The sequence below is a fragment of the Engystomops pustulosus genome, chromosome 3, assembly GCF_040894005.1.
Source record: "Engystomops pustulosus chromosome 3, aEngPut4.maternal, whole genome shotgun sequence".
Taxonomy (NCBI): Eukaryota; Metazoa; Chordata; class Amphibia; order Anura; family Leptodactylidae; genus Engystomops; species Engystomops pustulosus.
This window is the reverse complement of record NC_092413.1, coordinates 154234965-154257126: the sequence shown is the minus strand read 5'-3', so window position 1 is coordinate 154257126 and position 22162 is coordinate 154234965. Positions and strand designations below refer to the sequence as shown.

The window sequence follows — 22162 nt, the reverse complement described above, 5'->3', positions numbered from 1 at the left end:
CCCTTAAATAAACTTCAGCAGGAGCTCATTGTAAGGTAGTCTAACTTACATTATTAAATTATATTATAATGCCAACATTGATAACTTAAGGAACTTAACCAGAAACCACCTGGGTTGCTACAATAGAGTTGGGCAGACTCCACTAACTGACTAGGGGTCAAACAGTGAATATAGGTTTGCAATGCCCTACTGAGTGGTCCATTACATTTGGACCACAAAAGATAAAGAAAAAACGTTCAATTGTATTGAGTTTGAAAATTTTTCTAACTTCCATTGAATGGAACATTAATTGGTGGCACTATTAAGTACAAATCATCCTCCAAAAAAAGTCCTCCTATATCCCTGTAAATCTAATGTATTAAAAATGTTGTGACTACTGGAGTGCGGCAAAGAAAAAGTGGAAATTCAGAAACATAAAATGTTTCCCTCTATGCACAGTAGGAGCTGAGTGCAATAATTCTCTATATTTATGGTATCTGAGGCAGGCCTGCACCACTGTTTCCCACTCCTTCTAATACAGCATTTTCTCATATCGGTGGAACTTCCATGTTCTTTATTTTCGTACAAAGGCTGTACTTCCATGTTGTCCATCTACTCAGACAGCCAGTATTCCCATGTCTTCTCCTCACAAAGCTAGCACCACCATGTTCCTCTCCTCACACAGCCGGCACCACCATTCACTCTTCTCCTCACACACCCACCACCACCATACCCCTCTTCTCCTCACACAACTAGTACCACCAGGTCCCTCTTCTCCTCACACAGCCAGCACCACCTTTCCCCTCTTCTCCTCACACAGCCAGCACCACCATTCCCCTCTTCTCTTCACACAGTTAGCACCACCATGTTCCTCTTCTACTCACACAGCTAGCACCACCTCGTCTCTCTTCTCCTCACACAGTCAGCACCACCATTCCCCTCTTCTCCTCACACAGCCAGCACCACCATTCCCCTCTTCTCCTCACACAGCCAGCACCACCATTCCCCACTTCTCCGCACACAGCTAGCACCACCATTTCCCTCTTCTCCTCACACAACCAGCACCAACATTCCCCTTTTTTCCTCACACAACCAGCACCACCATTCCCCTCTTCTCCGCACACAGTTAGCTCCACCATGTTTCTCTTCTCACACAGCCAGCACCACCAATTCCCTCTTCTCCTCACACAGCTAGCACCACCTCGTCTCTCTTCTCCTCACACAGCCAGCACCACCATATCCCTCTTCTCCTCACACAGCCAGCACCACCATTCCCCTCTTCTCCTCTCACATGCCTAGCACCACCATGTCCCTCTTTGCCTCACACAGCCAGGAACCAATGTCCCTCTTCTTCTCACACAGCTTGTATTGTACCTCAATGTGCCTCTTGGTGGATGAAGAGGTCACTAGGACAAGTAACTAAGTATACTCCTATCTGCCAGAAACATACTGCTGAGTTAACTAGTATGTTCTGAAATTGACCCTCCTGTGTGAGATGCGTTTGTCAGATGCTGAGCTCGAGTGCAGACAGGAATTAATATGAATGTGAGGTCTATACAGTGCTGCAGAATATATATTGCTATAAATAAACTGCTATATTATTTTTAATGATAAATGATCCTGTACATTCAACTACTGCCAGGATAAGAAATATTTTCATGCTGTATGTATGGACTTCCGACTACAGAAGGTATTCTGTGAAAAGTGTGGACTGAACATGATGGGATTCATTATCAACACTTAAAATACGCACAGAAAGATTATCGCACAAGACAGCATCCTATCTCATCCCTGCAGATGTTTTACTATTAGACGGTGAACATGCAGACGTGTGAGGCTGTCTCAGCAGATCGTGGGAGCCTTGCATAACGCTTTAACTCCTCTCACAGGAAGAATGTTTTATATCCAACAAGGAGCAGAATTGATCCCACAGTGATTTCATGTTAAGGTAAGAGCGTCTTGAAAAACTGAAAAACTCAGCTAAATACCTTCTTCTGGAGTATATATTGATGTATTTCAAACTTCTCCCCTTCAATTTGTTGTTTATTAGATCTATATGTTAGTAAAGTGACTGCTACAAAACAAACTGATAATTCTGATGAACATTCTACTATACTAAACCCAACAGTAGAAAGGTTGTAATGTGTAACCGTAACAAACTGATCTTTACTATCTATGGAAAATCCACAGTTGTAAAATATCAGAATGGTCAGAGGCTAGAGAAAGCGCTACTTAGCGCAAAACGGCCCGTCGCCTTGCCGCACGTCGGCGTCCTGTATTACCTGTATACCTGTGAATAAAATTTGAAGACTGCATCATCTTTCTTCTCCTTTATTCATCAGAATAGGTCCCTTGCTTTCTCTGCACCATCATGTCTATATGATATAATAGAAAGGTGGCTTGGCTGGATTTTATTGTAACTTCCATAGACTTGAATGGTGAGCATGAGCACCTCTCCATGAAACTATATGGAGATTACAGTGAACAGAAGTGATAAACAATGGCAAAGACAAAGACAAAAGGTGGAGAGGAAAACCCCTTTAACACTATTTACCTATTGTAATGTCCAGCATTGTGTGTTTGCTTAAATGAGATGGCATCCAGCTTAGTCCCCTTTTCAGGTCATCAATAACATATTTTCTTGTAAAATATTTGCTGAGTATCAACATTATGAAGGGCTTTTGTTTATAAATATGTTGGTTGCAGCGATTGCAGTCACCATTGCTTTAAGTGCTGCTGATGCTATAGAATAAAAAAAATATAGGGCATTAATTTCTGCAGGCACAGGGATAAATGTACATGGGCAGGTAGATCAATAAATTTTTTGATATATTTGTTTGGGAATTAATCATTTGATTAAATTAGCGTTAAGTGATCGTGTCATTGCAACTAGAATTTGATAATTATGCTTTCATCATATGTCATTTTCTACTTTTGTCTAAAAAGTTGCAATTTCACTGTATATAAGGAAAAACCACTAAGATCTGACCAGCAGAAAATCCCAACAAAAAAGCAGGCACACAATGCAAAACTTATGACACTTGTGCCCCATTGTAGGTTGTTTGTAGGTATGTGGTATAAGAATATAACCAGATGTTGTGGCAACTGCATGAGCCAAATCTCCCCCACCCATAATCCCCAATTGTGATTTAGTAGGTATTCCATGTTTCATCTGCCAAGTCCTGTAGCTATTAAGTGCTTTGTATGAGTGCGAAAAATGTGCAAAAAAGGTGAGTTCTATCTCCGAGATCTACAACTATCTCAGGACCAGGGATCTAACATGTCTTGTCTTTTTGTGTAGCTTTCTCTCTACATATCTAGGATTTATGTGTAATGGTAATTTTCCCTTGGTTATAATGATGACCCCTAGTGGTTTACTCTGACTAATCTGGATTTGAGTTGCCTAACTTCTTTCTTTTCTTACCACTCCTTGCCTCCAGATTTTGTATTGCATTGCTTTCTGGCTGGTTTTGCCTACTCTCTCAATTGCGATTTTATCTCTTTTGAGACATTTTGACTTGACTTTGGCGTTTCCTTCTACCTATACATCACATTATTCCGTGTAGGGAACATCACTAAGTGAGGAACTGTCATCAAGGATGGTCGTCAAGTAACCATAGACATCATCATATGAGGGTTCACTCTCCTGTACTGATAGTGCCTTTTTCCAGCCTTTCAGAATGGCGTAAAAACAGGTGTCATGTATACTTAATACATGTGGTATAAAATATGTTGATTTTTTAGAAACAAAGAAGTCAGAATTTATTTTTGTATATCTAACGCATTTTAAAAAATCTTTTTACAGGGACAAAATGCTTTTCCTCCTATTTGCTTTACTTGGAGCCATTGACGTCACTTGTTCTCAAAACTGTCAAAATGTGTATGATTGCCCCAAAGATTACCAAGAAGTCTTCATGAAGGAAACAATCGTTCATGTGCCTAAATCAGTTAGCAAAAAAACAACTGAGATTTTTTTAGTTCAAACTGGAATTTCAACAATCCAAAAAGATGCATTTACAAACATGCCTCAACTGGAAAAAATATTCTTTATGAATAATAAAATAAGTCAAATAGAAGTTGGGGCTTTCGATCATCTACAACAAGTTACTGAACTTGAGATATCTGGCAATGCAAATTTGCATGAACTTAAGGCTGGAGTTTTCAGAAATCTTGGCACTCTGAAGAAGCTCGTTCTAAAATATAACAACATAAGTTCTTTGGGTGAAGGAATTTTTGATGATCTGCACAATCTGGAAGAGCTCTTTATAAACCTTAATAAGTTGCAGTCTTTTCCTCCAGGGATATTCAATGCACTTGAAAAACTCAGAATGCTGCATCTAGCAAAAAATAAATTGACAGTGTTACCTGATGACATATTTAGTAAATTACCAAAGCTGGAAATCCTTCGTCTTTATGAAAATGAACTCACTGAACTTCCTCAAGGATTGGTGGACAGCAACCAAAAACTTACTGAATTCAGTATTAATAACAACCAACTGATACAATGGCCCCCAAACTTCTTGGCTAAATCAAAAGATCTTCAAAAATTATTTTTGGAAGGAAATCTGTTAGAAGAACTTCCAGATCAAATGCTGTTTGGGCTAAATAAAATTAAGCAACTCAGAATGAATTCAAATAAATTGAAGAAACTTCCTGTTGCTATAAGTGATGGTAATATGGTTTCAGAACTGGATCTAAGCCAGAATGAATTAACAGATATTCCAGTTACAGCATTTAATAACTTCAAGTCTTTGAAAAAGTTGACCATTTCTGGGAACCAGATCACTATGCTAAACAAGGACATGTTTTCTGGTATTGGTGAATTAACAGAGTTTAATGTTGAAAATAATTATCTTAGTAGTCTGCAAGATGATGTCTTCTCATCCCTCCCAAAGTTAAAGACACTTCGACTTAATAACAACTCATTCATCAACATTCCACTACAACCATTTCAGGCAATCCCTAAACTTACAAATTTACAGTTGAGGTACAATCCTTGGGCATGCGACTGTAACCTTCAAGATTTTCACTCCTGGATAAATGACAACAAAGCAAAAGTAAAGGACATTGATAAAGTTTTTTGTGAATCCCCAGTTAACCTTAAAGGAAAAGTCATAAACGCTCTCAAGCCTGATGAATTAATCTGCTTAACAACTCCAAGAACAACACTACCAACCACGACTAAAGCAGCAATTGTCATAACTAATCCAACTACCATTCAGACATCTACGTTAAAGGCTCAAACAACTCTATTGCCTACAACACTTAAAACAACAAATCTTCCCACCTCCCAACCACTAACAACTCTGAAGACCACTATTACACCAACCACTCAAATTACAACAATAACACTTACAACTCCAGAAGCTACAACTATAAAGAGTACAACACAACAAGAAACAATTGCTATGGAAACAACAACCCTAGAAGTCACTACTCCCCAAATGACAACTCATATGGCAACAACAGAAAATACAACACCCCGACCTACAACAACAGTTGAAATTACAACTTTAGGTATCACAACACCACAAAAAACAACTTTAATGTGGGCAACAACCATGGGAGTCACAACACCACTAACAACAACTAATATGGTAACCACAGAAAATACAACTCCTCAGTCAACTGCGACTGTAAAAATGACAACAGCTCAACAAACAACCTTAATGAAAACTACAACCATAGATGTCACAACTCCACAAGCTACATCAACCATAGTAGCCACAACATTCACAACCACCCAACCTACTACAGTAAAACTAACAACATTACCAGTAACAACATTTGTTCCTTCTACCATTGTTGAGTCTACAACTGTTCAAAAGACTACTAGAATTATGGAAACAAGTAGTCCTTCCACCTCAGCTGTCTATACTACACATCCTGAAACCACTTTTGCAGCATCCACAACAGCCCTGGAGACCACAATGCTGATTGTCAGCACCAAATTGCCAACATCCACACTAAAGGCAGCAACATCTACAAATACAAGCACTCCATGGGAACACAGTACTTTATATACTACACTGAAGACGACCACAGGAGTGTCTTATACTGAACTAACAACTACAAGTTTGCCAACAATGGAGACATCTTTTCAGGATGACAATTTCATCCTAAGATCACAATTAAAAGACAATAGTTTTCTCTTTGGATCTGTTGTTCATCACTGTCAGTTCTTATTCGTCTCCTATTTTACTTTACTGTGTATTGAAATCTTTACTACAATTTTTCTAATAACATTCACGTATACACTACACAGATCTATACGTAGTGTAAAGATACCGGTACTCCCTGTAAGACTGGTTTATATGTATAGTAAAAATGAGAAGACATAGGTTTGCCCGAAGATTTACATTATGGTTGGGGGTTCAATTTCTGAGACATCTCTTTCATAGTCTATTATTAAATAGCAGTAATGCAGTGACTTGCTATACAGGCTACATCCAGGACAGCTCCATTTAAGTGAATGTGGTCAGCTGCAGTAACTTGCACAGCAGGGTTACCAGGAGGACTGCTAGGAAAGAAATAATACAGCATCACTTTATGAGATGTGAAAAGTCCTGTGTGCTGCTTACAATAATACAACAAAGCAAAGATGTCACTTTTATAGGATAATGTGAGGACATATTTGGGTTGGGCACACAACGTAACATTTTCCTTGAAGTGACCAAAGGTTTAAGCACCAGAAATTGTCAGCAGACATCCATCTCCAAGAATATCCTGACTAAATAATCGGCAGCAAATCCCCTACCAACAAGATGTTGTATGCAAGTTGGAATATATGTTTATATGATGTTAGGCTTTTCTGTACTATAAACACAGGCATGTTATGGTGTACAAAACTTTGGGGTACAATTGCTGGTTATCTGGCATCCCCTACTACTGACATACACAAAGGATATCAATTGGACAAACATTGTTCTTCTGCTCTCTTGCTATTTCCATAAGGAGAATTGGCTTTTGGAGTGACCATAACTTTTGGCTGAAGAAACAAGTTTCATATTCATCGAGGGACAAGCCCAGCACCTATTCTACCAACATTATCAAGATCTGCCAGGTTTTATCTGATGTGTACAGACAGTTTAAGATAAGCAATATAAATGCCTGGTTTGTGTGAGTATTAATGATATAGACATTTTTAACAAAGAAACATTTTTGCCAACAGAAATGGACCAAATATTATTATTTCCCAATGGCATAGGATAAGATAATGGGGGTTTTTATTATTAGCCTGGCTCCTTGCGATAGATTGTGGAGGAAATTTAAGTAATCTTTTCCCACAGCAGTTTATGAAATGAAAGCTGAGCTATGAGCTTCGGAGCTCCGGTGTCCAACAAATTTGTTATAGTGGCTTTGGCTGTCTGCAATTTTTTAAATAAATATTCACAAGAAGAGTAAAGAATCACAGCAGCATATACATTTGAAGGAATTGGGATTTTATTTTTAGACCAGGAAAATAAAACATTTTACATACGCACCATATGCACACTAATAAAAAAACTGTGTCACTAATTTCTATTTGCTACCAGGTAGAGTACACAAGAGTAAAGAATAGAAGCAGCGTATACACCAGGAGGCAAGTGGTTTTTCTTAATGTTTATTTATGACATTATATTGACCACATTTTACACACACAACATATTCACACACAAAAAAGTATCACTAATTTCTATTTGCCACAATACAAGTAGATTTTTGGTGGGGGCTTTACATGATGTTGCACTAGCAGTGGTTCTATGTTTAAGCCACTTTTTCTTAGTGGCATTGCATGTTTTTGCCATTTTTCTACACTAAAAAGTCAAGAAAATCCTGTAGTGTATATATATTGTTTGACAAATTGATAAACTTACTTTGCATGTTGCTTAGTCTTATTGCAATTATTTACTTTTTGAACAAGAATTGACAAAAGGTGATATGCAATGTTATATACATATCAATGATACCTGTCATAGGGCCAGCAGCATATCCAAGGTATAAGGGAGAATAGGGGGAGGCAGGGCCGCATCTGCCATGAGGCGGGGTGAAGTCCCTGCCGCAGGCGGCAGATTGCGGACCCTTTTTATGAGCAGCATTTTGCCGCTGTTTGCACAGACTTGCCAATGGATGGCAAGTCTGTGGTACATGAAAACTGAATTACATTGGTACCTTTAAGGCGCCGCTGAAATTTTATAGGCAGAGCAGTGCAGCACATCGTGCCTGTGTGCAACGCTCTGCAGGTCACAGGTCGGGGAATACAGGCTGTGTATACAGGGGGGCCATGGCTGTGTATATAGGTGGGGAGGCTGTGCATACGGGGGGTTGAAGAGGCTGTGCATGCTGGGGGGGACAAGGCTGTGTATACAGGGGGGGGGGGGAGAGGGTGTGCATACTGGGGGGACAAGGCTCTGTATACAGGGGGGAGAGGCTGTGCATACTGGGGGACAAGTCTGTGTATACAGGGGGGAGAGGATGTGCATTACTGGGGAGGCTAAATTGTGGCACCTAAGGCATGCCTTGATGAAGGAATACTTTCCGAAACACATAGGCAAATAATGCTGTGATGTCTGCATTTTCCATGTGCTGGTATGCATTTATGCATTTGATGAAATAAATGCCTTTATAAATGTTTCCGGACTGTTGTATGAAGCTGGATGCAGATATATATCGCCACATTTACTACGGGTCCGTGGACTGCATTTCCGTCGGGTATCCCGGCTATTTCAGTTTTACACCGCATATAATAGGGGTTTTTGGTGCACGTGATCGGATTTTGGCACAATCGTGCCAACTTTCAAGGGACACAAATCGGGGGGTGTGGCCTTCTGACAACCCGACTGATTCAGACTGAGCGCAGGATTTAAAATTCAAATTGTGTCGCAAGACATGCACTTATATACACCGGGAAGAAGATGGAGAACTCTGGCGGACCTGACCAGGGAAGCAATACATGCAGGATCTCGGGCGCACAGTCTTGTTGAATCACGGCAGACTTCATCCTCGTCGGAGAACACACCTCGGGGATTGCGCAGGGACCGGGTAAGTGGGTAATGCGTGTTTTCAGTTTGTTCCATTGGAGCACTAATCATATATGTACAGCAGCCCTACCATCCCATAAGCTTTCGCTTGCTCCTGCAGGGCTGAGCCTGTGCTGGCTGTGACTACCTCTGGCTGCTTTTCTTCCTGGTGCCCCAATATGTTGCACAGCGCTGCGCTAGGTTGCATTTGTATGTGGGATAAGATGACGTTTTCCTTTATTCCTTCTAATAACTTCTAATCACTTTTGATTCAAATTTGAGATACACTCTGTCATTCACTCACTCTCCCTGTCTTTCTCTCTGTCAATCACTCTCCTGCCTGTCTCTCTGTCACTCACTCTCCCCATCTATCTCTCACTCACACTCATTGGCTGTCTCTCTGTCGCTCACTCACACTCACTGGCTGTCTCTCGGTCAGTCATTCACTCTCCCTGCCTGTCTCACGCTCCCTGCCTGTCTCTGTGTCACTCACTCTCCCCACCTTTCTCTCTGTCATTCACTTTACCTCACAAATAAGCTGTATTATACTCATTGACTATAGTAAGCTATCAAAGCTCAGAGCTCATATTAATGACCTGTGGCAGAACAGCAACCATTCACGGCTCAGCTTCCAATTTCCACAACAGCAGCAAACAATGGCTCCTGTATATGGTGAGTGAGACACTGAAGGTGTTAACTGTGGATGGGCAATATGTTTCCCCTGGGTTTACCTACTATGCAAGGCCTTAGGGTGCGTTCACACATTGCAGTTAAAACTGCATTGCAATTAGTTTTGGGTTGGTTTTAGGTGGTATTACTTATCAAATCAACAGGTGAATGACAATTGTGGAACAGCTTTCTCCTTCAAAATCAAATTCACCCATTCAGTTCATGTCCTTCACCTGTGAAATTGACAAAACTGCCCCTAAAACCACCTCAAAACTAATTGCGATGCAGTTTTAACTGCAATGTGTGAATGTTCCCTGAATGCGGAGGTTGTGTTTTCCAGCACCTTGGGCTGCATAATGCTGCTGAGCAGAGCTGAGAGCATTGTCTCTCTGAAAGGAGGTTGGAGAGCACACACAGCCCCGACTTCTGTGCCTGTGCCTTTATGTTTTAGTGGTGAGTTAAGGGAACTGTTTAGATTGCACCCAGACGGGTAGGATTTTGTTTATGTTTTAATGCCATATTACAAAGGCCGTACTTCCATGTTGTCTTCTCACAAGCCAGTACCTCCATGTCCTTCTTCTACTCACAAAGCCAACACCGCCATGTATCATAGTATCATAGTATATAAGGCTGGAAGGAGACGCAAGTCCATCAAGTCCAACCTTCAAGAATTAAATAAATGTTTTATCCCCATAACCCGTGATATTTTTTCTCTCCAGAAAGTCATCCAGGCCTCTCTTGAACATGTACATAGAGTCGGCCATAACAACCTCCTGCGGCAGAGAGTTCCATAGTCTCACTGCTCTTACAGTAAAGAACCTTTGTCTATGGTGATGGTAGAATCGCCTCTCCTCTAGGCGTAGAGGATGCCCCCTTGTCCTGGTCACAGGCCTAGGTATAAAAAGATCTTTGGAGAGATCCTTGTACTGTCCGTTCAGGTATTTGTACATTGTAATGAGGTCTCCCCTCAGTCGTCTTTTTTCTAAACTGAATAATCCCAAATTTTGTAATCTGTCAGTGTATTCTAGTCCCCCCATTCCCCTAATAATCCTGGTTGCTCTCCTCTGCACCCGTTCCAGCTCTACTATATCCTTTTTATATACTGGTGCCCAAAACTGTACACAATATTCCATGTGTGGTCTGACCAGGGATTTGTATAAGGGCAGAACTATGTCTTTATCATGAGAATCTATTCCTCTCTTGATACATCCCATTATTTTATTTGCTTTAGCAGCAGCCGCCTGGCTCTGGTCACTAAAATTAAGTTTACCATCCACCAATACCCCCAAGTCCTTTTCAGCTTCAGTTTTACTAAGTAATTGACCGTTAAGAACATAATTATACTTTTTGTTTCCATGGCCCAAGTGCATAACTTTACATTTATCTACATTAAACCTCATCAACCATTTCTCTGCCCATCCCTCAAGCTTCCACAAATCCCTCTGTAATGCTAAACTATCGACCTCAGTATTTATTACTTTACACAGCTTAGTATCATCTGCAAATATTGAAACTTGACTGTGTAAACCCACTACAAGGTCATTAATAAAAATATTAAAAAGAAGTGGCCCCAATACTGACCCCTGTGGCACTCCACTGGTAACATCAACCCAATCTGAGAATGTGCCATTAATGACCACCCTCTGTTTTCTATCACTAAGCCAATTACTTACCCAGATACACAGATTTTCTCCTATTCCCAGTAGTCTCATTTTATATACCAACCTTTCATGTGGCACGGTGTCAAATGCCTTTGAAAAGTCCAGATATACAACATCCACAGCGTCCCCCAGATCCAGTCTTGAACTTACCTCCTCGTAGAAACCAATCAGATTAGTCTGACAGGACCGATCTCTCATAAACCCATGCTGACGCTGGGTTATAAGGTTGTGCACAGTGAGATACTCCAGGATAGCATCTCTAATAAACCCCTCAAATATTTTCCCCACCACAGCAGTTAGACTTACGGGTCTGTAGTTTCCAGGATTGCTATTTGATCCTTTTTTGTATATTGGTACCACATTTGCTATGCGCCATTCCTGTGGAACATAACCAGTCCTCAGTGAATCTTCAAATATTAAAAATAACGGTCTGTCTATCACCGTACATAATTCATGCAGAACCAGGGGGTGTATGCCATCTGGCCCAGGTGATTTATCTATCTTAGTGGTTGCGAGGTGGCGCCGTACCTCTTCCTGGGTTAAACTGTTGACATTATAAAAAGAATTTACATTATTCCTCATTGTGTCTTCCACCAGGGGATTTTCCTGGGTAAAGACAGTTGAGAAGACGACATTCAGTAGATTGGCCCTTTCCTCATCTCCTTCCACCATGACCCCTATGTTATTTCTAAGGGGACCCACGCTCTCTGTTTTTAGTTTCTTATCATTTATATACTTGAAAAATAATTTGGGATTATTTTTGCTCTCCCTGGCAATATTTCTTTCAGTCTCTATTTTTGCGGCCTTTATCTGTTTTTTACAGGATTTATTTTTCTCTCTATAATCCTGTAATGCCTCATCGCTACCTTCACGTTTTAGCACCTTAAACGCTTTATCTTTCTCGCTTATTGCTTTCCTTACAAGACTAGTTAGCCACATAGGCTTTTTCTTGTTCCTTTTATGCTTTTTCCCATAAGGTATGTGTTTCTCACAGGACTTTTTCAGAATATATGAGAAAAAGTCCCATTTTTGGGGGGGGCTTTTGTCTTTGAGAGCATTATCCCAGTCTATGCCTTTAAGGTCTTCCCTTAGTTGATGAAAATTTGCCCTCCTGAAGTTTAGAGTGTTGGTTGCCCCTTCACTAACATGCTTAGTAAAGCGTAATACAAAATCAATGATATTATGATCACTATTCCCCAGGTTCCCCCCAACCTGTAGTTTTGATACCCTATCAGGTCTGTTGGTAAGGATAAGGTCCAGCAGTGCCCCCCCTCTTGTTGGCTCCAGGACTAGTTGCGACAGGTAATTGTCTTTTGTTGTTGACAAGAACCTGCTACCTTTGAAGGACCTGCAGGTTTCTGCCCCCCAGTCAATATCTGGGTAATTGAAGTCCCCCATGATAAGTACTTCACCATGTTTTGAAGCCGCATCTATTTCACTTATCAGCATTTCCTCTGCTGCCTCCATTATATTTGGAGCCTTATAACAAACCCCTAGTAATATTTTATTTTTATTTTTCCCTCCTCTTATCTCCACCCATAGGGACTCCACATTTGCGTTACTGATGTCATCTCGCAAGACGGGCTTGAGGCAAGAGTTCACATATAAACAAACCCCTCCCCCTTTTTTATTTATACGATCCTTTCTAAAAAGACTATAACCATCTATAGTAACAGCCCAGTCGTAGCTACTGTCCAGCCATGTCTCGCTGATACCCACTATATCATATTTCCGTTCCAACATCAAGAGTTCCAGTTCCTCCATTTTGTTTGTGAGGCTTCTGGCATTTGTGTACATACACTTTATATTGTTTTCCCTGTCCGTATTCCTTTTGTCCTTATTTCCCAATCTCATTCCAGCCCCCCTTCCTCCCCCATGGACTATGGCTCTTCCCAGCTCTCTATGTACACCGTCTATTTGCCCTGCACAAGTGTAGTTGCCCTCCCCCCAGGTCTCTAGTTTAAACACTCCTCCAACCTTCTGGCCATTTTTTCCCCTAAAACAGCAGCCCCCTCCCCATTGAGGTGCAGCCCATCCCTACTGTAGAGCCTGTAGCCCACAGAGAAGTCAGCCCAGTTCTCCATGAACCCAAACCCCTCCTTCCTACACCAACTTTTGAGCCACTTATTTACCTCCTTGATCTCCCGCTGCCTTTCTGGTGTGGCACGTGGTACAGGCAGTATTTCGGAGAAAATTACCTTTGAGGTCCTTGCCCTGAGCTTATGGCCTAAATCTCTGAAATCATTTTTAAGGACCTTCCACCTACCTGTTACTTTGTCATTAGTGCCAATGTGGACCATGACCGCTGGTTCCTCACCAACCCCTCCCAGTAATCCATCAACCCGATCCGCAACATGCCGAACCCGAGCACCCGGCAAACAACACACTGTTCGGTATGCACGGTCTTTGTGACAGATTGCCCTGTGTGTTCCCCTAATAATCGAATCTCCCACTACCAGCACCTGTCTGACATTGCCTGTGCTCCCATTACCCTTCTTACTGGAGCAGACATTCCCCTGGTTGCTAGCGGCCACATCTTTCTGCAGCATTGCCACCCCAGAGCTGATATCCCCCTCATCCGCCAGCCTGGCAAACTTATTGGGGTGCACCAGATCAGGACTAGACTCTCTACAACTCTTCCCTCTACCCCGCCTTCTACATGTTACCCAACTAGCTGCCCCCTCACTCTGCACCTCCATACTTCCCTCCCCACAACCATCTTCCCCAGAGAGTTTGTGCTCCAGGAGCAGCAAACTTCGTTCCATATTATCAATTGCCCGTAGCCTTGAAACCTGCTCATTTAGATCCAGAATCTGGGCTTCCAGATGAGCAATTTTCACACACCCCACACAGCAGTATTCCCCCTCGAACGGCTGTTCAAGGAAAGCATACATGGCACAGGATGTACACCGTGTAGCAATTCCACTTATGGAGTCCATTATTCTAATGGGGATTACAGAAAGAAGAATTTACAGCCAAAGTAACACAGAACACAGAAGTTACCTGCTAAAGCCCCTCAAACTTAAGTCCCTTAAACGTAAGTCACACTTAAGACACTGCACACACTTAAGATCAATGCACACTCGCCGCCAAGCTCATACACTCGCTTTGCTAATGCTTTTTTATAAGTTATCTGCCACAAAAATCTGCAGAGCTCACTGCACAAGATCTGGCTGCAAACCACCAAACAAACTGACCACAGAAGTATATAAAGGCTGCTAATTAGATAGCCACACCCCACTATTTATTAGGCAGCACCTGTGACTATACTGTCTAGATAAGCAAGGTGAATGCCTCCCTATACCCCCCACACAATATACAGATTATGCAAGTAAAATACCTTCAGATCTACTTGGTTGCAATAAAAATCACACAATGAATATCAGGAAATAAAAAATGTAGATGCACTTATCTATTTGTTGCTGGATCCAAAAAGTACTCCTTCCCTTAAACGTAAGTCACAGGGGACTTCTCATCCAGCCAACACCATTATTCCCCTCTTCTCCTCACACAGCCAGCACCACCATGACCGTCTTCTCCTCACACAGCTAACACCACCATGTCCCTCTTCTCCCCACATAGCCAGCACCAACATTCCTCTCTTCTCCTCACACAGCTGGCACCACAATTGCCCTCTTCTCCTCACACAGCCAGCACCACCATTTCCCTCTTCTCCGCACACAGCTAGCACCACCATTCCCCTCTTCTCCTCACACAGCCAGCACCACCATCCCCCTCTTCTCCTCACAAAGCTAGCACCACCATGTCTCTCTTCTCACACAGCTAGCACCACCATTCCCCTCTTCTCCTCACACAGCCAGCACCACCACCCCCCTCTTCTCCTCACACAGATAGCACCACCATGTCCCTCTTCTCCTTACACAACCGGCACCACCATGTCCCTCTTCTCCTTACACAACCGGCACCACCATGTCCCTCTTCACCTCACACAGCTTGTTCCTCCATGTGACTCTTGGTGGAAGAAGAGGTCACTAGGACAAGTATTTTCCAGAAACATGAAGAAGTATGTTCTGAAATTGACCCTACTGTGTAATGCTGAGCTAGGGTGGAGACAGGAATTAATATGAATGTGAGGTCTATACAGTGCTGCAGAATATATATTGCTATAAATAAACTGCTGTATTATTTTTAATGATAAATGATCCTGTAAATTCAGCTACTGCCAGGATAAGAAATATTTTCATGCTGTATGTATGGACTACAGAAGGTATTCTGTGAAAAGTGTGGACTGAACATGGATGGGATCCATTATCAACACTTAAAATACGCACAGAAAGATTATTGCACAAGACAGCATCCTATCTCATCCCTGCAGATGTTTTACTATTAGACGGTAAACATGCAGACGTGTGAGGCTGTCTCAGCAGATCGTGGGAGCATTGCATAACGCTTTAACTCCTCTCACAGGAAGAATGTTTTATATCCAACAAGGAGCAGAATTGATCCTACAGTGATTTCATTTAAAGGTAAGAGCGTCCTATAAAACTCACTTATTATGCAACTGAAAAACTCAGCTAACTACCTTCTTCTGGAGTATATATTGATGTCTTTCAAACTTCTCCACTTCTATTTTTTGTTTATTAGATCTATTTGGAAGTTAAAGGGGTATTCTGGGAATATGAACGTCTGATACAAAAACCCATGATGCTATAAATAAATGATAGTAACAAAACTTAATGTCATTAGTCACAAAATGGAGCTTAAATAGTTTGATTTTATGATTCACAAAATTTTATGGCTCTCTAAAGTTATCACCAAGATGGCCGCCACTAGAAACTACAGATTCCATGATCCTTTAGTTCTCAGTAACTCCTCCTCCCTCTTATGCTCTGCTCCCAGTGATGATCTAACAGGTTTTCTTGCTCTGTTACCATAGTAATGATGTGTAACTGCCATCACCAAAACACTGGCCATACTGGATGCACTGCAACCAACCAATTACAGACAAACATAGTGGTGATCACATGACCTGCCCAGGCAGGTGCAGGACATGTGATGTGGACATGTGACCAGCGGCCATCTTCTGTCCTGTGTATGCTCTGCAACAGACCGCGCGGAGGAAATTAACGGACTGATTAAAGGGCCAGTAGCATTTTAATTCCTTATTACAGTCCATGTCATCAGCATTTTTCTGGTAAGGGGAGCAAAATTTTAAATAACAACTAATTACACATAAGCTTATATTTTAAGGACCCATTTGTATATGAATTATGCCGATTCCTGGAATACCCCTTTAAGTGACTGCTACAAAACAAACTGATGATTCTGATGAACATTCTAGTATACTAAACCGAACAGTAGAAAGGTTGTAGGATAGTTATAAACTCATAAACTAATAAACTCATCTTTACTATCTATGGAAAATCCTCAATTCTAACATATCAGGAGAATAGGTTCCTTGCTTTCTCCGCAGCCACCATCATGTCTTTATGATATAATAGAAAGGTGGCTTGGCTGGATTTTATTGTAACTTCCATAGACTTGAATGGTGAGCATGAGCACCTCTCCATGAAACTATATGGAGATTACAGTAAACAGAAGTGATAAACAATGGCAAATACATGCTTTAAAGGCAAAAGGTGGAGAGGACAACCCATTTAACACCAAGTACCTATTTCCACTCATTGTAATGTCCAGCATTGTGTATATGCTGAAATGTGATGGCATCCAGCTTAGTCCCTTTTCAGGTCATCTATAACATATATGCCTGTAAAATATTTGCTAAGTATCCATATTATGATGGTGTTCTGTTTATAAATATGTTGCTTGTAGCGATTTTAGTCACCATTGCTTTAATGCTGCTGATGCTATAGAATAAAAAAAATATAGGGCATTTCTGCAGGCACAGGGATAAATGGACATGGGCAGATAGATCAATACATTTTCTAATATATTTTTGGGGGAATTAATCATTTGATTAAATTAGTAATAAGTGGTAATTGCAGTGTAGTTGTTGCTTGGCCTAAAGATGATCATTCTCCTACTTGTACTCTGTATTTTCCCAATCAGAGCCATGTATTGTTATTAAAGTAGATTGAATTTGTGTAAACATATTAAACTAAGATATTTCCAATCCAATTATCCAATTCCTACTACAATACCTTTAGTAGCTTCAGGCCCCCTCAGGTAACAGTGACCCCCTAGCACTACAACCCTGGTTACACCATTGCCTTCCCTCTGTAACGTTGCGTGAGATGATGTTACTTACACAATTATCCTTACTATGAACACATCCCCCTTCTTTTTAAAGGGGTTGGTGTTACATATAAAACTTAGGCTTTAGTGGTCCGGTATGTCAGAGGGTGTGGATTGGTTTGTAGTGAATGTGGGTATGATCCCCTCAGCATCCAAAAAAAAAGCTGTGTGTACATATTCTTTGGGGGGTGTTTCAGCTCATTAGGGCACATTTAATGTAACCTCGTGCCGTTTCTGTGAGTTGTTATTGGGTTTGGCCCTACTCCAGATACAGAGGAAAACATTTCATGTTTCTTATTTGACAAGATTGACACCTCGCAGCTGCACAAGATTAGTGCCGGAGAGTGTTACTCAATAAAGCCAGCTTCAAGAAAAAGGTACATCACTATCAAACACAATTGTAGAGAATGCCCTGGGGCAACCACCAGCCACAGAGACAGCCTTCCAACAGCCTCCCTGTTACTACAACTACCATCAAATTATCATTTTTTAAATCACTCCCCTTGGGCTGCTAGGCATTTCCACACCAGAACATAAAAAATAAAGTGTGGAGACTTCCATACCTCCAGCAGGTTATATACAATACCTTGTAAGATGTAAAACACCACAATTATTAAGGAAGGGAAGAGGACATGTGTTATGCGGTGAAATTATGAAGACCTTAACATAAATCCTTTAGAACCAAGAGCCCAAAAAATTGTTCAATGCCTAAATTAATACATAACCATCTAATTTTCTGTTAGCTTTCCATGTTGTATCTATAGCTGCATGAGTGAGCAATACAGAGCATCCATTCTAAATCACTGTCCCACTTGGATGGATTTCCCTGGCAGTGAGTTGGTTTCCCCACCTGCGTGTTTATTCTGACTAATCTGGATTTGAGTTGCCTAACTTCTTTTTTTCTTACCACTCCTTGTCTCCAGATTTTGTATTGCATTGCTACCTGGATGGATTGCTATCTGGTTGGACTCTGGTTTTGCCTACTCTCTCAAATGTGATTTTCACTTCCCTTTCTACCTATACCTCACATTATTAAGTGTAGGGAATGTCACAAAGTCGGGAACTGCCATCAAGGATGGTCAGCAAGCAACCAAAGACAGCGGGGTCATCATATGAGGGTTCACTCTCCTGTACTGATAGTGCCTTTTTCCAGCCTTTCAGAATGGCGTAAAAACAGGTGTCATGTATACTTAATACATGTGGTGTAAAATATGTTGATTTTAGCACACAAAAAGTCAGTATTTAATTTTGTATATTTAACACATTTTGATAATTTTTTTTACAGGGACAAAATGCTTTTCCTCCTATTTGCTTTACTTGGAGCCATTGACGTCACTTGTTCTCAAAACTGTAAAAATGTGTATGATTGCCCCAAAGATTACCAAGAAGTCTTCATGAAGGAAACAATCGTTCATGTGCCTAAATCAGTTAGCAAAAAAACATGCCTCAACTGGAAAAAATATTCTTTATGAATAATAAAATAAGTCAAATAGAAGTTGGGGCTTTCGATCATCTACAACAAGTTACTGAACTTGAGATATCTGGCAATGCAAATTTGAATGAACTTAAGGCTGGAGTTTTAAGAAATCTTGGCACTCTGAAGAAGCTCGTTCTAAAATACAACAACATAAGCTCTTTGGGTGAAGGAATTTTTGATGATCTGCACAATCTGGAAGAGCTCTTTATAAACCTTAATAAGTTGCAGTCTTTTCCTCCAGGGATATTCAATGCACTTGAAAAACTCAGAATGCTTCATCTAGCAAAAAATAAATTGACAGTGTTACCTGATGACATATTTAGTAAATTACCAAAGCTGGAAATCCTTCGTCTTTATGAAAATGAAATCACTGAACTTCCTCAAGGATTGGTGGACAGCAACCAAAAACTTACTGAATTCAGTATTAATAACAACCAACTGATACAATGGCCCCCAAACTTCTTGGCTAAATCAAAAGATCTTCAAAAATTATTTTTGGAGGGAAATCTTTTAGAAAAACTTCCAGATCAAATGCTGTTTGGGCTAAATAGAATTAAGCAACTCAGAATGAATTCAAATAAATTGAAGAAACTTCCTGTTGCTATAAGTGATGGTAATATGGTTTCAGAACTGGATCTAAGCCAGAATGAATTAACGGATATCCCAGTTACAGCATTTAATAACTTCAAGTCTTTGAAAAAGTTGACCATTTCTGGGAACCAGATCACTATGCTAAACAAGGACATGTTTTCTGGTATTGGTGAATTAACAGAGTTTAATGTTGAAAATAATTATCTTAGTAGTCTGCAAGATGATGTCTTCTCATCCCTCCCAAAGTTAAAGACACTTCGACTTAATAACAACTCATTCATCAACATTCCACTACAACCATTTCAGGCAATCCCTAAACTTACAAATTTACAGTTGAGGTACAATCCTTGGGCATGCGACTGTAACCTTCAAGATTTTCACTCCTGGATAAATGACAACAAAGCAAAAGTAAAGGACATTGATAAAGTTTTTTGTGAATCCCCAGATAACCTTAAAGGAAAAGTTATAAACGCTCTCAAGCCCGATGAATTAATCTGCTCCAAGGACAACACTACCAACCACCACTAAAGCAGCAATTGTCACAACTAATCCAACTACCATTCAGACATCTACGTTAAAGCCTCAAACAACTCCATTGCCTACAACACTTAAAACAACAACTCTTCCCACCTCCCAACCACCAACAACAACTCTGAAGACCACTATTACACCAACCACTCAAATTACAACAATAACACTTACAACTCCAGAAGCTACAACTATAAAGAGTACAACACAACAAGAAACAATTGCTATGGAAACAACAACCCTAGAAGTCACTACTCCCCAAATGACAACTAATATGGCAACGACAGAAAATACAACGCCCCAACCTACAACAACAGTTACAATTACAACTTTAAGGATCACAACACCACCAACAACAACTTTCATGTGGACAACAACCATGGGAGTAACAACACCACTAATGACAACTAATATGGTAACCACAGAAAACACAACAAAATATGGAGAGGAGGCTTTTGGTGTGACCATAATTTTGGCTGAACAAACAAGTTTCATATTCATCGAGGGACAAGCCCAGCACCTATTCTACCAACATTATCAAGATCTCCCAAGCTTTATCTGATGTGTAAGATAAGCAATAAATGCCTGGTTTGTGTGATTTATTAATGATAATGATTAATTTTTAACAGAGAAACATTTTTGCCAACGGAAATGGACCAAATATTATTATTTCCCAATGGCATAGGATAAGATAAGATAATGGGGGGGTTTTATCATTAGCCGAGCTCCTTGCCATAGATTGTGGAGGAAATGTAAGTATATAAAAGCAAAACTGTTCTAGTTGCTCATGGCAACCAATCACAGCTCCGCTTTCTTTTCCCACAGCAGTTTATGAAATGAAAGCTGAGCTATGAGCTTCAGAGCTCCGATGCCCAACAAATTTGTTATAGTGGCTTTCGCTGTCTGCAATTTTTTAAATAAATATTTACAAGAAGAGTAAAGAATCACAGCAGCATATACATTAGAAGATTGTGGGATTTTATTTGATTATTTATGACATTATACAGACCAGGACAACAAAACATTTTACATACACACCATGTGCACACTAATAAAAAATATATATATATGACATTATATAGACCAATAAAACCAAATTTTACACACACACACACCATATTCACACATAAAAAATCACTTACGGTATTTCTATTTGCCACAATAGTAGATTTTTTGGGGCTTTACATGAGGTTGCACTAGCAGTGGTTCTATGTTTAAGCCACATTGCATTTTTTTGCCATAAACTTGACTATAAAAGTCAAGAAAATCCTATACAGGCGGTCCTCTACTTACAGATGACCCTTAGTTAAAGACAGACCCCTCTGGACAGACCCCGCACTGTGACCTCTGGTGAAGCTTTCTGAATGCTTTACTATGGTCCCAGACTGCAATGATCAGCTGTAAGGTGTCTGTAATGAAGATTTATTGATAATTCTTGGTCCCATTACACCCAAAAATGTTGAAACTCCAATTGTCACTGGAGCAAAAATTGCCTCAAACTACAATTATAAAATATACAGTTTCGACTTGCATACAAATTTAACTTAAGAACAAACCTTGTGAACCTATCTTGTACGTAACCTGGGGACTGCCTGTATTGCATATATATTGACAAATTGATAAACTTACTTTGCATGCTGCTTAGTGTTTGTAATTATTTACCTTTTGACCTTGAATTGACAAATGGTGATCCCAATGTTTTATACATATCAATGATACCTGTCATGGGGCCAGCAGCATATCCAAGGGATAAGGAGGATTAGGGTGAAGTCCCCGCCTCAAGCAGCAGATTGCAGATTTTGTCGTCGGTAGCACTGAGTTGCCAATGGCTGTCAAGTCTGTGCTACCTGAAAACTAAATTACATGTAATGTAATTTATAGGCAGATCAGTGCAGCACATTGCGCCTGTGCACACTGCTCTGCAGGACACAGGCCGGCATGCATGATGTCGACATCATGCAGCGCTAAAGTCCCTTCACAGGCATCGTGGCCGCTGGCTTGAGAAGATGAGGAAGCTGCTGGGGACGGTCAAGTGGTGAGTA

The 22162-nt window shown here is 40.6% G+C and overlaps 2 protein-coding genes across 3 annotated transcripts; both read left to right on the top strand.

Annotated features, from left to right (window-relative positions):
• Positions 1 to 1794: 1794 nt before the first annotated feature.
• Positions 1795 to 8251, top strand: LOC140122136 (uncharacterized). Its single transcript, XM_072142636.1, has 2 exons — positions 1795 to 1927; positions 3785 to 8251. The coding sequence occupies exons 1-2, from the start codon at positions 1920 to 1922 to the stop codon at positions 6318 to 6320; spliced, it is 2544 nt and encodes an 847-aa protein (XP_071998737.1). The 5' UTR covers positions 1795 to 1919; the 3' UTR covers positions 6321 to 8251.
• Positions 8252 to 15635: 7384 nt separating this feature from the next.
• Positions 15636 to 21609, top strand: LOC140122135 (uncharacterized). Of its 2 annotated transcripts, none has more exons than XM_072142634.1 (2): positions 15636 to 15795; positions 18810 to 21609. In XM_072142634.1, exon 2 carries the CDS (start codon positions 18966 to 18968, stop codon positions 20118 to 20120), a length of 1155 nt encoding a protein of 384 aa, XP_071998735.1. In that variant the 5' UTR covers positions 15636 to 15795; positions 18810 to 18965; the 3' UTR covers positions 20121 to 21609. The 2 variants fall into 2 exon arrangements, with proteins under 2 accessions (XP_071998735.1, XP_071998736.1); XM_072142635.1 differs by lacking the exon at positions 15636 to 15795 and adding an exon at positions 16233 to 16463.
• The last annotated feature ends 553 nt before the right edge of the window (positions 21610 to 22162 follow it).